Genomic DNA, 17,693 nt, shown 5'->3' with positions numbered 1-17,693 from the left:
GAAGCTTGGCTTCCTCCATCACCGGGGGCAACCCAAGCTTCCTGCTCGCTCCAGCTCTGTAGCCATCTTAGTTGGGTTAATTTGAATACTCGCTCCTGATTGGTTTGTGGGCGTGGCTTGTGGGCATGGCTTGAGCATAGCAGAGGGACAGTAAATTTGCATGTTTCTCTTTTATTATATAGGATTCTTATTGTTATTAATATTACTATTCTCAATGTAAAGTAATTATGAAATCCTCAAAGCAAAAGAGGACAAGTACCAATTTTCTCTTACATGAAATATTTTCAGCCTCACTTAGAAATCGATATAACATAGCTTAGTCACCCATTCATTAATAGTTTACATTTCTTCTCTAAAAGTCCAATATTTCCTTGGCAGGGAAAGGCAGAATTCAAGATTAAGGTTCCTTAAATTCATTTTAAAGCTAGTATAAAGGACTGGCATGCTTGACTGTGAACACATTTCTTCCTTCTGCTTTTCTCTTGAATGAAGGTATGACACAGATGTGGTTCTACTAGTGTGAGATAGGAGTGCAATCAAAAACTTCAGGGATTTGTTGGTATTTATCCTTCACCAAAATACAGTGTTGAAGTACATGCATACACACACAAATTAAGGGAATTTAATAAGCAACTGAAATAGTCTCAGAGGAAACACTATTAAGAAATGAAATTTTAAAATAAAGACCAGGAAAAAGTACAACCTTCTGATAACCCCGACACAACCTATTTAAAAAGTTTAACCCAGCCTGTGTGGTTCAGTGATTGAGCATCAACCTATGAACCAGGAGGTCACAGTTCAATTCTTGGTCAGGGCACATGCCGGGGTTGTGGGCTCGATCCCCAGTGTGGGATGTATAAGAGGTAGCCGTCGATGTTTCTCTTTCATCATTAATGTTTCTATCTCTCTTTCCCTCTCCCTTCCTCTCTGAAATCAATACAAAAAATATTTTTTAAAAGTTTATAATTATTATTTTATATTCCAAAAAATTTTAAAGAAAGTTCAACTTGTTTAAGATACCCCTAAATAGAAGGCATGTTTTCTCTAAAATAATAAGATCTTTTAGGATAATCTATCAATTTGATGATGTCCATAGTGATGATTATATGTTCACTAAAAGCTCAAGACAGTATTACTTACTGCTGGTAAAATTATATGCATGATTTTTAAATTTTTTGCTCAATTCTTTAAAATACAATTGCTACTTACATCATTGTGCATTACTGACTAGGAATAATTCATAGTGTCATTTTAAAATTCTTGTCTTAAAAGTTAGCCCATAATAAAGCAATAATGCAGGGTTTATTTGGAGGAAATATATATATATAAATCCAATTATTTTAGAAAAAAAGATTCCTCTCTGAAATCAGATTGAAGAAAATATTTAATAATCTGACAACCTTCATTTTTTAAAACAATTCTGCCACCTGCTGGAAAAATCGAAAATGACTTCATTATTTCCTAAATGTTAAGATTATCACATTCAATCGAGCTGTATCAGGATCTTCCAATTACCCACTGAAACAAGACACACCTTCTTAATAATTTTGACCATTTAATTTGTCTAATTCTTAATAACTATGTCATTTTTTGTTTTTGTTTTTTTGCTTAACCTCACCCAAGGATATTTTCCCATTGAGTTTTAGGGAGAGTGGAAGGGAGAGGGAGAGAAACATCGATGTGAGAGAGGCACATTGATTGGTTGCTTCCCACACACCCCTGGACCAGGGCCAGGGATCGAACCTGCAACTGAGGTATCTAACCAGGGACCCTTCAGTCTGCGGCCAATGCTCTATCCACTGAGCCATACCAGCTAGGGCCTTAATAACTATGTCTTAATTGAATATTAAATTATTAAAGTTTTTAGTATATTTAAATACTAAATACAAATAGGTTGAGGTGACATCATCAAAAACAGCTAAATAAGTACATATAACAGTGGATGATGCAAGTTTTGAATTATCAGATGATATGTTCATCGTAAAAGGAAAAAAAACTAGATTGGGTATCTTAACGGAAGTTTGATGCCAGCAATAAAACTAAACTTAGAAGGTCACTGACTAAGCTAAGTCCAAATAGGAATCACACTAGAAAAGTTATGGAAAAGACATGAGAGTCTTTTAGTCTCTGAAGAATAATTTGGCCTATTTATCATAAATAAAAATATACCTTGCCCTGGCCAGGTGGCTCAACTGGTTGGAGTGTGGTCCTGTACACCAAAAGGTTGTGGGTTCAATTCCTGGTCAGGACACATGCCAAGGCTGTGTGTTCCATTCCTATTCCGGACACATACAGGAGGCAACCGATCGATGTTTCTTTCTCATATTGATGTTTCTCTCTCTCTCCCCTTCCTCTCTCTCTAAAAAAAATCAATAAAATCATATCCTCAGGTGAGAATTTAAAATATTTATCTATTTATCTTAATCGCCTGTTTTAAGATTTTCTAAAACAACTTTATCATTTCCTGTGGTTTAAAAAATATTTTTGTTTTTATTTTTATAATTCTGGGTCCATAAATATCTCAATTCATTTAACAGCTGTTTTTTGAGTAACTACTCTGTACCCAGGTACGCATACATCACTCTCATTTAAGTATTCAGAACGAAACAATCACCCATGTTTAAGATGAGGATAATAATACCTAGTTATATGGTTGTTGTAGATACATGAAATAATCAGAGTTCACACTGAATGTATGCTATCTTTCATTAATGTAAGCATTACTAAAAAGATTGGAGGCTATGTTGAGAACAAAATGGAGAAGAAAATATATTTCTAATTTGTTTCAAATTAAATATGCAAACTTCAGTCTAAAATAGCCACTGATTTATGTTTATGTTATTTAGCTTCCCAAATCTTATTGAGTTTACTAAAGAATCTATCTATATATATAAAAGCCCAGCAACCAAATGGTGGAACGACCAGAACGACTGGTCGACCAGTCGCAATGATGCACACTGACCACCAGGGAGCAGATACTCAACGCAGGAGCTGCCCCCTGGTGGTCAGTGCGCTCCCACAGCGGGAGCACCATGTGGCTGACCAGGATGAGCAGCGCTTCCACAGCAGGTGGATCCCCGCAGGCCACAGCCCCCACAGTACATGAATCCATGTACTGGGCCTCTAGTACTATATGAGGGGGTATATAGCTAAACTGTGAAACAGATAAAGGTACTAATAGGTCAGAAACTAAGACCAATAAATCTAAGATACATAGAATGAATATATTTTGCATAAAGAAGTGCTGAATAAATATCTGTCACATGAGAAAAACAATAAATGATACAGGATGAGATAGAAGGCAAACTCAGCAGTGCTGACTGGCCTGTGAATCAGCACAGACATACAGGCTACACTGGAAAGAATCTATATGGGTTTCTCAAAAAGAAGTACTGAGAAAATCCTACGCTTAGAGCAGCAGGACTGAGAGCAAGGGCAAATAAGTGGTAAGAGTCAAGTCAAAGGAATTTGGAAATACCACCAGTGCCCCCACAGGGAGTTCTAGCTATCACTAATATGAACTGCTTGTAAGATGTCACAAAATAAGGTTAAAAGAAAATCAAAAGACTCTTAACAATAGTATGTGCTAAGTATCCCGGTGAGCTCCATCCCCCTTTCTCAAAGGCTACTACAACTCTGACTTGATACTGACACTTAAGATTCCCATTTGCAGAGGCTGAAAGTGAAGGCATCCTAAATACTAAGTACAGTTCTCCCAGAGAAATTCTATCACAGCCCTGTAGGAAGACACAGGCTGTAGCATTCACTCAGACCTCACTTGATAAAAATAGCCAATTTCAAGTAAAATTGAGGCTGTGCTGTAAAACACATCTAAGGAGAGTAGTCAAGAATAAGAGAACATAATTAACAAAAAACATAAAAATCAAGATTACTAAAGTAACACTAAGTTTACCACTTATTACAACAAATATGAATGGGTTAATGCCATTATTTTTTAAAAAACAAGTAGCATCCTGTTCTGGTACCTCAGTTGGTTAGAGCATCGTCCCTGATATACGAAGATTGCAGATCCCCAGTCAGGGGATATATAAGAATCAACCAATGAATGCATAAATAAGTGAAACATAAATCTGATGTTTCACTCTCTTCTGTCCTCTCTAAAATCAGTCAATACAATTTTTTTTTAAAGAAATAGTTTTTGCTCTAGCCCGTTTGGCTCAGTGGATAGAGCATCAACCTGGGGACTAAGGGTCCTGAGTTCGATTCCGGTCAAGGGCACATGCCTGGGTTGCTGGCTCAATCCCCAGTAGGGGGCGTGCAGGAGGCAGCCAATCCATGATTCTCTCTCATCTTTGATGTTTCTATCTCTCTCTCCCTCTCCCTTCCACTCTGAAATCAATAAAAATATATTTAAAATACCTTTTAAAAAAATAAAGAAGTAGCTTTTTTCTAACATCCACTAATTAAAAAAGCAGAGGTTTGTGTTTTGGGCAGGGAGGGGGGAATCAACATAAAGAGAGAACCCATAAATTACAAGAGGCTTAAAAACATCAGCAATCAAAATGTAAAGAAGCTCAATTTATACAAACTGCAAAAATAAGAAAACAAATCAATCAATAAATAAGGCCATTATAGGACAACCAAGGAAACATGTTCTCAGGTGAGGATAAAAAATAAAATGTAAAATAAATAAATAGCAGGCATCACTGTTACCTTCTATCCACTGCTATCTCTGCCTTTCCAGCCAACCAATTTCATTTTGGGAACATCAGCTTTAGCTCAGTATTAAAAAAAGTAAGAGTAGAATTACTATTTAGCAATAAAAAGGAACTGACACAAGATGAAACTCAACTGCATTGTGCTATGTGAAATAAACTAGATTCAAAAGACTACACCCATATAATTCCATTTAAATGATATTCTAGGAAAGACAAAACCACAGGGACATAAAACAGATCAATGGTTACCAAGGTCTGGGTGTGGGGTGAGGGAATGAAGCACTAAGGGGTAGGAGGGAATTTGCCGGGTATGGTGCGGAGTGGAGGGTGGGCGGTGGGTGAAGGAACTGTTCTGTATTTTGATTGTGGCAACCTTACTTACATGACTCTAAACATTTTTCAAGAATCATAAAACTGTACACCAAAAAGTATAAAATTTACTGAATGTAAATTATACTTCAATTACAAGTCAATCTGATGTTTTGCGTATTTTTAAACATTACTGATAACTTATAGAAAAGAAGTATCTTTCTCTCTGCTTAAAATCTGCCATAGAATTCACTACGCAAGCTCTCCGTGGACTTTTTCTTTTTTTTAAGAGCTATTCCTTGCGCTGAAAGAGTCTAGCAGCTCATCAGGGAAACATCTAAAATATTAAACTAAGTTACAGAAAAAGGCTAGGCAAAAAATTTTGAGTGGTAAATCACAGAATGCACTTTCTATGTGCCGTATGAGGAAGGAAAAAGCAATTCCCTTTGTCAAGAGTTATGAGAAATGAATGGAACACAATTTGGGGTAAGTCTTACTGCTTCTCAATATAATGGTCATTATTATCATCTCTAACTTTGAAGTGAAGAGGCTGAGACTCGTGGAGGACAAATAACTCCATGATCCCTCAACTCTTAGATGCCAAAGCTGGAATTCTAAGCCAAGCCTTTTTGACCGCAAAGCCTAAGATCTTTGGCATCGCGGTGTGGGAACCCCACAGAAGAGGTTATGACTACCGCTAGGTGATGGGATTTCAGCGCACAGGCACGCCCCTAATTCCTCACATTTCACTAAGTACGTACTTCGCAAGACTTCTATACAGAAACCTCACGATTTAGAGCCACGTACTGTAAAGTGAGCTCTACTGTAAAGGGACCGTGGGGTGAAAACTGGCAGGAAAGGTAGTGTGGGGCCTTGCGGGGACCTCTTTTCCACTCGGTCAGTGTGCACTGACATAGTCTGCTGGGTTTGGGTTGTAAGGAAGGTGACGCACGGAGACAGTCCCGAGCTACTGAAAGAAAGGTCAACGCGCAGACAGACGCGAGCAGAGGCGCTTAAGATACTCCCCCTCCGTTACTCCGCTCCGGCCGGTCCCAGCGGGGCACAGGAGGAGGAAAGGCCCCTGTTCTGCCGCTCGGAGGACCTTGGCTAAAGACCTCCGTGGACTTGCCCCTTCTACGTCGCCCAAAGGCAAGGACCAACACTGGGGCGTCAGATGCCCGCGTGGCGGCCGCGCGGGGAGAGACCGGGGTGCGCCGAGCTCGCGGGGGTCCGGCCGGGCGCGCGGACCAAAGGCTGCGGCGCACGGACGGCGGGCACACACCGCGCCGGGCCGCGGCACGAAAGCGATCAGTGAAAACCACTAAGGTGAACGGGTGGCGGGGCGAACGAACTCGGACAGTCCCCTCAGGTGACTACACAGTGTCGCACGTTGCATTAGTTTACGAGGCGCCCTTACTTTTCCCCCAGTTCCTGATCGCGCCGCCGTTGCCCTCGCTGTCATCTCACCTCTCCAGTTCTTGTACGCCGGGATATAGTAGTATTTGTTCCCGAAGTGGTCTGTGCCCACTAGCTCCTTCACTTCCTTGGACAGCGCTCTCCACACGGTGCGGAACAACTCCTGAGACCAACCCATGTCGGCTCCCCAGACCCCAGCGTGAGCTGCACCCGGATCCGCTGCGACAGTAACAAGAACGCCCCGCCCACCAGTCCAAGAACTCCCACTTGCCTCACGCCCTCCCAGTAACGGCGCTCACCATTCGTCAGTTGGCTTCTTGGTTCTACCAATGGGAGGCTCCGTTGTTAGAGCCCCGCCCCCGAGCCCTGTCATGGCCGCGTCCAGGGTACCTACTTGCGCAGGAGACCGGGATGCTAGGGTTTTTGTCGGCGCGACAAGCCGGATTGGACGACCCTCTTCACCTACGAAGAGCGGAGTCCACGCGAAGGTATAGAAAACATTACTCTTTTTTTCTAATAGGCCAGTTAAAAATTGGACCAGTAGGTGTGTTACCCTTGCCTCACACTTTCTGGCCTTATTATCGATCACTTTCCTCTGACCAGACTCGGCTTTACTCTTCTTTTGGCGCCTGTACCAAAATTCCGTGTATGTACACGCATGTAACTAGAATGTATAAAAATGCCAGCCTCCCAGAAGGAAAGCAGATATTCAATATAAAGCATGTTGTTTGCTCCAAATAGTTTAGGCACAGCGAACCGTTCTCATCCCAGAAACCAGGCAAGGGCCAATCTTGCAAGCAAGCCTTTCTAAGGATAGCAGTTTCAGACTTGCTACATTAACTTTTTTTTTTTGCACACCTTCCACACACACCTCACCACTGTTTCCCTATCTTATTACCCTCCCACTTTCCCTTCATTTTAACCTCTCATAGTTCCCAAACAATTCAGTCCTAAAGTCTTCAGGTTGGACAGAGGTAGGCTTCCAAACAGGAATGAGGTTGGCCCAGGGTGATATTTCAGAGCACGAGGAGGTGGTCTCAGCGTGGGAACTCACAAGCTCAAAGCGATACGGGTGTTTGGGGGAGCAGAAATCGAAGCCCAAGCCTCCTGAGTAGCATCCTTGTTGGCGAAGGGGATGGTAGTGATGATGGGAGCTTAGTTATATACAGGGGGACTGACCAGATAAATAAACACATGAATGATAATGAAAGCCATGTTTCTCATTGTTAGAAGAGAACTCAAGGCAGGGATGATTGATTACCTTGGCACATGTTTGTTTGATATTTTACTTGTTACAAGAAACACATATTACTGTCATAATTTGAATAATCATCAAATGGAAAAATGGAAGAAATGGAATTTCAATGGGAAAAACTATTTTTTGGTGGAAGTTCAGAAATGTCAGGACAGCATGGTGATCTGGAGGGAAAAAAAGTCAGAGTTCAGATGCAGTTCAGCTAATTATTAGATGAATGACCTTGGGCAAATTACTTATATCTTAGTTTAAAATTCAGTAAAAGCATTTAATAATGCTTTTCCTACTATCTAGGAAATCTGCCAGTTAGGATTACCACTACACTTACTATTACCACTGATTTCAGTGTCATTAAATAGCAGGTTTTTAATATTAACTGTTATTGTTATTGGGCAAGGTCAGAGAAGTAGCAAGTGAACCTATGGCTAAACTGTCTTCCAGAAGACAAAGGGCTATGTATATCTTTAAATCAACTTGCTATTGCTAAGATGATATCCAGAATGCTTTAAATTATTAGTACTGCCATAAAAATATCAGTTTGAAACTTTTCTAGCACTGCATTGTTTTAAAAAAACTGATTAATTTGGTGGGGTAAACATTTCATATAAATTAGCATCATATTCATCAATAATGAATTTAAAAACTATTCTGGTTAAATTAATGTAAATTATTTTTAACATGCAAGAGATTGAGACAAATTTTAATAGTTAACATTCACTAGGCACTTATTATATCTAAGCATTGTAATGAGCACTTTTTATGTATTAACTCATTTAATTGCCTGACCAGAATAATGATGGTTTACAGTTATGGAATATCAGAAATTTCATTCATCTTAATTTATGAGAGTACTTATTAATTTTATTTATAAATATTTAATTGGCTTTATTTAAGTGTGCCTAATTGTTGAGTTAAACATACTCATTTTATATTTATACTTAAGGCATAAGAAATACTCATGGGACTTTATTTAACATACTGTAATTTAAGCTTTTGTCCACTAGGTGTCCTCAGCTGAATTTATCAATTTAAATTTTCATGAAAATATGTCTCTAAATATCTGAATAAAAACTTAATAAAATACACTCTTTAAATTAAGTTTAAAGGACTGGATAAAGAAGATGTGCCACATATACACAATGGACTACTACTCAGGCATAAGGAAGGATGAAATAGCACCATTTGTAACAACGTGGATAGACCTTGAGAACATTATGCTAAAACCATATGATTTCACTCATATGTGGGATATAAAACTGAAACTCATGAACACAAACAGGAGTGTGGTGGTTGCCAGAGGGAAGGGGTTAGGGGCTAAGAGGGTCCTAATATATTGTGACAGTAGAAGATTTGACCTTGAGTAGTGAGCACATGGTGTAATATACAGATCTTGTAACATAGAAACCTACATTTAAAACCTATATATATTAAGTTTAGGATAGTACTTCAGGAAAAATTCTTTACATATAATTGTTTTGTATTATATACAAAATACATAGTATTTTGGTATTTTAAAAATTTGTGTAAGGTCTTTAAAAATCCATAAAAATTTTTGGATGTCTGGTAGAAAGAGACTTAAGCATTACTTGCATTTTTTAAGTCTCCCCTACCCCCCAAGGATATGTCTTTATTAATTTTAGAGAAATAGGAAAGCAGGGAGAGAGAAAGAAAGAAATATGGATGTGAGAAACACTAGATCGAACCCACAACCTAGGTATGTGCCCTGATCAGAGTGAACCTGTAACCTTTTTGGCGTGTGGGATGATGCTGCAACCAGCTGAGCCACCTGGCCAGGACCTACTTGTGATTTTTGTACTATCTGTACTCTTAGTAAGATTAAGGACATTTTTTATGTTTGAATTATTTTCTTATTGTTTAATTTTATCTCCCCCCCCCCCCTTATTTAATTTTTATATATTTTTTTAAAGGGTTTTGGGACTGGAGTTAAACAAAGACAGAGATGTTGAAAGGATCCACAGCAATGGAGTTAACAGCCTGGACATTGAACCTGTTGAAGGGAGATAGTAAGTTTAAACATTTTTCTTTCTAAGTGAGAAACAGTAAAATCTTGCTTTCAGATTAATTATGTAAAGGTTCATAAATAATTAGTAAAAATTTTAAGTTTTAGAATTTTAATCTGGTATTACTAATTTTAAATAAATACAGAGCTTCACACCTACAAAATTTTTCCATGTAGACATTTCCAAACTACTTAAATATAAATATATTCATTTTTAATTCAGAAAGCGTTTAAGTGCTGGGATATGTAACTGTAGTTGCTACTCTCAAGGAAACTGATGGGGGAGGGAATATTAAAAAGTAAATGTATATTTTAAAACATTAAGTTTTAAGCAAACCAGACTTTTATTTGGTTTTACCACTTATTAACTGTGTGACCACTTATCAACTGAGTGACTATGAGCAATTTATCTAACTTTTCTAAGTCTTAGTAGCCTTAGCTGTACAATGGGAACAATAATACCAACAAGTTTATTGTGAAGATTCATTGAGATTATATATATAACACTAGAGGCTCAGTGCACAAAATCCGTGCCCTCTAGGGGGTGTTTCCTCATTTCGGCCTGTGCCCTCTCGCAGTCTGGGAGCCCTTGGGGGATGTCCAACATCCATAGCACTGCTGTGGAGGCAGGAGAGGCTCCCGCCACCACTGCTGCACTTGCCAGCCATGAGCCCCGCTTCTGGCTGAGTGGCCCTCCCTCTGTAGGAGCACACTGACCACCAGGGGGCAACTCCTGCATTGAGTGTCTGCTCCCTGGTGGTCAGTGCGCTTCATAGCAACTGGTCATTCCGCCGTTGGGCTGAAACCAGCCTCGGACATCCCCCGAGGGGTCCTAGATTGCAAGAGGGCACAAGCCAGGCCGAGGGACCCCACTGGTGCACGATCGGGGCCGGGGAGGGATGCAGGAGATTGACCAGCCAGGAAGGGACTGCAGGAGGGCTCCCCGGCGTGTTCAGCCTGTCTCGCTCAGACCTGATCAGCCAGACCCCAACAGCAAGCTAACCTATGGGTCGGAGAGTCTGCCCCCTGGTGGTCAGTGCACGTCATAGCGAGTGGTTGAGTGGCTTAGCATATCATTAGCCTGTTACACTTTGATTGGTTGAATGGCCGACCGGACACTTAGAACATTAAGCTTTTATTATATAGGGTGATTAGCATGGGACCTGGCATATCATTACTGGTTGCATTACTCCTACTAATCCAAAGCATTATCACCTATACTTTTATACCATTTGGTCCATTTCCCACACAACAGCTGAAGTGCTTGGAAAAATGCAAATCAAAACATGTCATTACCCCACTTAAAATTCATCTTGACCCCTACATGACTACAGGAAAGTTCAAAACCCTTCATGTAGTCTATCCTATGTAATAAAAGCTTAATATACTAAGTGTCCAGCCGTCCATTCAACCAATGAAAGCATAATATGTTAATGATATGCTAAGGCGGCTCAACCACTCGCTATGATGTGCACTGACCACCAGGGGGCAGACAGTTGACTGGTCGGCTAGTCACTATGATGTGCACTGACCACCAGGGGGCAGATGCTCTGACTGGTAGGTTAGCTTGTTGCTGGGTCCAGCCGATTGGGTCTGAGCGAGATGGGCCGGACACAACCTGAAGCCCTCCTGCGGTCCCTCCCTGGCTGGCCAACTTCCCGCATCCTCTCTGGCCCTGATCGTGCACCAGTTGGGTCCCTCGGCCTGGCCTGAGCCCTCTCGCCATCTGGGACCCCTCGGGGGATGTCAGAGAGCCAGTTTCAGCCTGATCCCGCAGGCCAGGCTGAGAGACCCTACTGGTGCACAAACTCGTGCACTAGGCCTCTAGTTAATTATAACAAGTGTAGAAGTAACTAAAGAAAAGTTTATCATGTCTTATGTGTAGCATATATGTAATGAAGTATTATTACTATTACTATTATTAACATTAAAATAAGCCAAGGAAGGTTTCATAGAATTTTATTTTTCATTTCCAGCTTCTGTCCTGGCCTCACATAGTAGTATATGAGAAACATGAAGAGTAAACAAATCCTCACTTTAACACACGGTTAAATCTAAAAGATGACCAGTGATAACTCTTTACTTTTTCCTGACCTTTTCAAGGCTTAACATAACACCTTCCATTCAAGGGCAGCTGTAGGGCATTTATATATAATATAATGCAAATATGAACAGCTAATTTCTTTTGGTCCTGGATTCGGGTGGAAGAATGTTTAGTACAGATTCTCCAGCCAGCCATGTGGGATAATGATCAGTTGTTTCATCTGTGAAATACGTGAAGCCAGTAGGCTACCAGTTGACAGATTCATTGAGAAATGTGGGAAATTCTAGATTATATGTGCATGAAATATGTATGAGAAATATAAGCTGAGGAGTCTTTTTACAGATCATATAAAGAAAAGTCAAGATTCTCGCTGCAATGTTTTCCCCTTCGTTGCGTGGTAAAAATCTACAACTATTCCATTGTTTGCTAAGACTTGTATTTTACATCAAACCCTTTTGGTAGCAAAGAGAGAAATAAAAAGCAAATTGTATATTAATGGAAAATTAAATGCTGATATCCTTTTTCTTAAGAAAATCAATGTACATGAAACTTGCCCTAAATTCTATGAAACCTTCCTTGGCTTATTTTAATGTTAATAATAGTAATAGTAATAATACTTCATTACATATATGCTACACATAAGACATGATAAACTTTTCTTTAGTTACTTCTACACTTGTTATAAATAGTGTATTTATAACTTGTGTTATAGCTGCTGTATATCTATACAGTATTTATAACTTGTGTTATAGCTGCTGTATATCTATACTTGGTTAATATTTACCAACCACCATGAGAGCTGTAGTGAATTCACTGAAAACTGGAATGAAAACCAGGATACACAAATCTGGTAAAGAAGTATTTATTTCCAAAGTTAGGAGTTATTTTAAGACATCAGCCTAAAAATAACATTTTAATAGGTGCAACTGCATAGAGTACATTTGCATGTCATTCTGTAAATCTTGACTTTTCTTTTATACCTTCTCAATTCTTATAATTACTTTTATTCCTCTTTAATACCAGGTTACCTTTTCCATATAAAAACATAAAGCTGTATCTCTTACTGGGTTTACTCTATTACATAATAATAATCTTACTGTTAAATAATGTCCATACCATCATGTAGTTCAAGTACAGTTAATTCCGATAATGGTTCAGTTTTTTCATCCAATTACTGGAATCAAGGTTTTGGAAGTCATTCTAGTAAAGATGAAACATTTGGCATTATTGTAAATACCATTTAAATTCAGTTTAAGAATTCAACTTTAAAAACATTTGTTTTTGTTGTTATAAAAATACATGTAGTGCTGTGATTTGAGCATTTCACAAAGCTCAAATATAAAGCATAAAGGTTTTTGAAATTGGTTGTGGAACACATGTAACTCACATCTGTATCCAAATAAGCTGTAACACTTTATCAACCAAACTAAAAGTTGTAGATGTTAAACTTTATAAATATTTCTGTATAGACATAGAGTAAAAACTACACATGTAATGAAGCTAACGAATAAAAAAAAAACTACTTGCCCACCATCAGTTGGACTTTGGAACTCTTTGATCAAACAATTTTGAAGAACTGCTTTTAAATTAACCTAATTGTTCTACAAATTGGTATTGAATTTTTCTTAAAACAAGTCTGTAAATTGGTGCTACTTAAAACATGCTGCTATTTCATGAACCCTTTGTAACTGGTTCATCACAAGATAAGGAGCTTGTACCAGAATGGAAATCTACTATGTCACTAAGCACACAGATTAGATGAGCTGAGATTTTTTTTGTAGCAAGACTTTCTCAGTGAAGAAAGTGTGTTCATTTCTGGCACAAGCTGTTTATGGACAAGTACTTTAAATAGCAAAGAAGTATCCTCACAAACCAACGTGTGAATGAGTGGGAGTAAACTGATACATGTAACTGCAAGATCTGTGTGGCATCAGCATGTATACCAGGGAAGGCAATTAAAAGCATTGGGGCATCAGATAGACCTGATAGCTCTAACATAACCAGCAGTCAGTTGAAAACTCAGCAAGCCAGTTTGACTACAGCAGCTGAAAGTGGGAGAGGATGGCATATTCTGATTGGTCAAGGGGTTCACAGTAATACCTGTGGAGCTGGAGTGTCTCAGCCTTACATCTCTTTAGCTAATCAACTACAGATCCCCTGTAGGACAGAACCCTATACTGAGGAAAACTACTGGAATAGAATCCAAATTAAGTAATATAGGGACACTAGAACAAAGGAAAAAGATGGCCAAGATAAATGTGGGAGAGGTAACAAACCAGGAAATCTCTGAAAGCAAGCTGTCATATTTTGAGCATCTTACAAAAAAGAAGAAAATGCTCTAGAAGTAGAAAATAGAAATATTCTAAACCAAGTCTCCCTTCTAAAAGTTTGAGAAAATATTATGTAAAAATGAGAAAAGAATAAAGTCAAATTACATACAAAATTATTAGAAGAACAAAGAGAGTAAGTAAATGTTGTGTACCAATAGACCACACAGTTGTGCCAGAAAGATATGCTAATAAAGTAATGAGAACTTTAACCTAATATTTCAAAACTAAAAGTCATTTTTAAAAGATACAGTATATGAAAGAATAACATAAGTTGTAATTAGAAAAACTCAGAAATGAGATGTGATCAGATTCAAGAAAAAATTAGAAATAAAAATGTTTCAGAATTGAAGAGTAAAGCATAGGGAACACAAGCAAATAAATACAAGATATAATGCCTTAGGTGAAGTTGGAAAGAAGGAGAAATCTTATATAATAAAACCCAAATATGCAAATTGACTGAATGGCGGAACAACTGGTCGCTATGATGCGCACTGACCACCAGGGGGCAGACACTTAATGCAGGAGCTGCCCCCTGGTGGTCAGTGCGCTTCCATAGGGGGAGTGCCACTCAGCCAGAATCCGGGCTCATTGCGAACGCAGCGGAGGTGGCAGGAGCCTTTCCCGCCTCTGCAGCAGTGCTAAGGACCCCTCCCCTCCTCCAGTGCACGAATGTCGTGCACCAGGCCTCTAGTATTAAATAAAAAAGAAATGGAGGCCTAGGGTGGCAAGGTGTGGGATGGAGGGGGTTAATGGGGGAAAAAGGAGGACATCTGTAATATTTTCAACAATAAAGATAAATTTTAAAAAGAAAGAAATGGAGAAAGGAAAAGGATTTGAAAGATAGAGACATATATAGATGACAGGCAAAGGAGTTCAACTACTTATACAATAGGAGTTCCCAGAGAAGAGACCCAAAGGAAAAGAACAGAATAAATATTAAAACTATAATCCAAGAAGACTTTCCTAGAAGAAATAAGATCTGAAAATTACAAGTAAGGGAAAGAAAATTATAATGTTAGCAAATATTTACATATTTTGGGCTTTATCCAAAGAAATGAAGTGTCTTATCTAAGGTGTTCAAGGAAATAAAATGTGAATCAAAGATTTTATATCCAGTCAGATTTTCAAGGGCAGACAAATTGTCACTAACGTACAAGAATTCAGAGAATATGGTTCTTGGGAATCTACCAGAGAATAAAATCAGAGAACCAGAATGAATAGTCAGCAACATGAGGATTGATGGTGAGCAATAATATTAGCAAATAGCAATACTTTATATAGATATATAAATTCATAGATCTGTATCTCTTCCCTACTAGATTTTAAACTCTGGGAATCCAGGAATCATGCCTATCTTGTTCACAGTTGTATTAGCAGAGTGCCTAGCAATTACAGGTCTCAAAGTTGAATGAATTGAGTAAAAATGTTCATAATGGATAGAATCTAACATTTATTGATAACCTTTTTTTGCCAGGCAATATAAAAGGCACTTTGCATATTACTTTTATATTTACATCAACTTTATGATTTAGGTGAAACTGTCCCCCTTTTCTAAAATGTTTGAAGACTGAAACAGGTAAAGTAACTTGCCCAGGATCAGATAGCTAGCTGGCATCAGTAATAATCAGCTAGTCTATCTGATTCCATTTCTATTTAGCACAATTATAATTAGGACATTTACAATTACTTTATAATATTTTACTTTCTAGTAAGAAATATCTTTTGCTATAATGTTTCTACTGTCCCCTCTTTGTGGTATCATGAAGGCAAATTTTAAATGATCACAACGAATCTTTTCATATTCATTCTGCAAATATTAGATTAAGAAAATTTAGTTTATTGAAGTCTAGATTAAGTTTTACTTGATACTTGTGGGCATAATATATGTGGGTTTTTAAAGATCAGTAATTTTCAGAAATATGCAAACATAAAAATTGCACTACATAAAATGATAAATGTTAACTTTTTTATTATTAGCATGTTATCAGGTGGTTCAGATGGTGTGATTGTACTTTATGATCTTGAGAACTCCAGCAGACAACCTTGTTACACATGTAAAGCAGTGTGTTCTGTTGACAGGTGTGTATTAAAAATGTAATTCATTAATTTATAAAAAGTTGAGTGTTTTTTGCATCAAATGCAAACTATGAAAATAGCAGTCATATGAATGAATGTCTCAAGCAACTTGTTCACATGATGTATTTACTTGGGTATTCCTTGACATTTTCTTAAAAAATAATAACAAATTCAGGTGTAGTCATTTTTAATGAGACTTTCCCAAAACATCATTTTTCAAAAGGATTTTATTTAAAAACTTTTGATTATGTGCTTTTTAAAAAATATATTTTTATTGATTTCAGAGAGGAAGGGAGAGTTAGAGAGAGAGAGAAACATCAATGATGAGAGAGAATCATTGATCAGCTGCCTCCTGCAGGCTCCACACTGGGGATGGAACCCACAACCTGGGCATGTGCCCTTGACCGGAATTGAACCTGGCACCCTTCAGTCTGCAGGCCAGTGTTCTATGCACTGAGCCAAACCAGCTAGGGCTTATATGCTTTTTATTCTCTACTTATGTAGCATGCTTCAGTGAACTATTAGCTTTTAGTACCACTTAGAGTAAGAGTCATTTATGAGTCTCTCAGCTAATTATAAACACAAATTAGATATTTCAGTTGATATTAATAGAAAAAAAAATAATGGCTAGAAGCAATGAATATACTGGCAATCCCTCACCAAACAGAGATGTACATACACACACAGCCCTCTTACCTCTCTACTTACTTAAAGCTTCCTAACTTAAAAACATACCTCTTTTTGTCTTGAATTTTCTGACTATTCTTTACTGTCTTTCCAGGCTTGTGAGAATTATTTTTAAGGCTTTAATAAAATGTTTTGTGGTTTTTTTTTTTTTTTAATTTTTAAACATTTTATTGATTTTTTTACAGAGAGGAAAGGAAAAGGATAGAGAGTTAGAAACATCGATGAGAGAGAAACTTCGATCAGCTGCCCCCTGCACACCTCCTACTGGGGATGTGCCTGCAACCAAAGTACATGCCCTTGCCCGGAATCAATCCTGGGATCTTTCAGCCCGCAGGGCGACGCTCAATCCACTGAGCCAAACCGGTTAGGGCTGTTTTGTGGTTTTAATAAAATGTTTTATTGGTTCATAATGGTCACTTCTTGTCACCTGTATCTGATCTGATGTTGAAAAGACCTTTGAATTTACAGAAGGAATAGATGTTGAGAAAATGCTTTTAAGAGAAAAAAGTCATGAACATTAATATAACAACCACTCTGTATTAAAGGTGTTCCCAAGCCGTTAGAAGAGGTGAGTGAGTCCATGAAATGTTTAAGAGATTTATGATTGTTTCTTGGCTCTGGTGCTTCATTTTGGAAATACAGACTTAGGAAATATTTCTCTGAGCCTCCGATTGTTCTTACAAGGTTTCTGTGAGAAATGAAATACTATCTTTCAAAAAGCACACTGGAAACTGTAAAGCCACTGTGTGAATTTAAAGGAATGAAGTTATAGGGAAACTTAGTACAAAGCAAGCTACCATCTAAAATACTCTGAAAATGTGGTTTCTTATAAAAATTATACCATTTTATAGTCTTCACTACTTCAAAAAAAATCTAA

The 17,693-nt window shown here is 38.1% G+C and overlaps 2 protein-coding genes across 25 annotated transcripts in view; one reads left to right on the top strand and one right to left on the bottom strand.

Annotated features, from left to right (window-relative positions):
• Positions 1-6,648, bottom strand: part of NDUFAF2 (NADH:ubiquinone oxidoreductase complex assembly factor 2) — a 167,728-nt gene extending 161,080 nt beyond the window's left edge. For all 19 annotated transcript variants that reach the window (XR_004967628.1, XR_004967630.1, XR_004967629.1 and 16 more), the window contains exon 1: positions 6,456-6,648. Coding sequence is in view for 3 of the 19 variants with exons in the window: in XM_036309859.1 (XP_036165752.1) it covers positions 6,456-6,582 (127 nt within the window). In the remaining 16 variants the exon portion in view is untranslated. The remainder of the gene's footprint in view (positions 1-6,455) is intronic.
• Positions 6,640-17,693, top strand: part of ERCC8 (ERCC excision repair 8, CSA ubiquitin ligase complex subunit) — a 41,086-nt gene continuing 30,032 nt past the window's right edge. For 2 of the 6 annotated variants that reach the window (XM_036309850.1, XM_036309851.1), the window contains exons 1-3: positions 6,640-6,892; positions 9,588-9,683; positions 16,031-16,132. In XM_036309850.1, the coding sequence (XP_036165743.1) occupies positions 6,816-6,892; positions 9,588-9,683; positions 16,031-16,132 (275 nt within the window). In that variant the 5' untranslated portion in view covers positions 6,640-6,815. Of the gene's footprint in view, positions 6,893-9,587; positions 9,684-16,030; positions 16,133-17,693 lie in introns of those variants that run through there. The other 4 variants (XM_036309855.1, XM_036309852.1, XM_036309856.1 and 1 more) reach the window with 4 other exon arrangements.

The sequence above is a fragment of the Myotis myotis genome, unplaced genomic scaffold (assembly GCF_014108235.1).
Source record: "Myotis myotis isolate mMyoMyo1 unplaced genomic scaffold, mMyoMyo1.p scaffold_m19_p_5, whole genome shotgun sequence".
NCBI classification, from domain to species: Eukaryota; Metazoa; Chordata; class Mammalia; order Chiroptera; family Vespertilionidae; genus Myotis; species Myotis myotis.
Note: the sequence above shows the minus strand (reverse complement) of the source record. Positions and strands in the feature narration are given on the sequence as shown.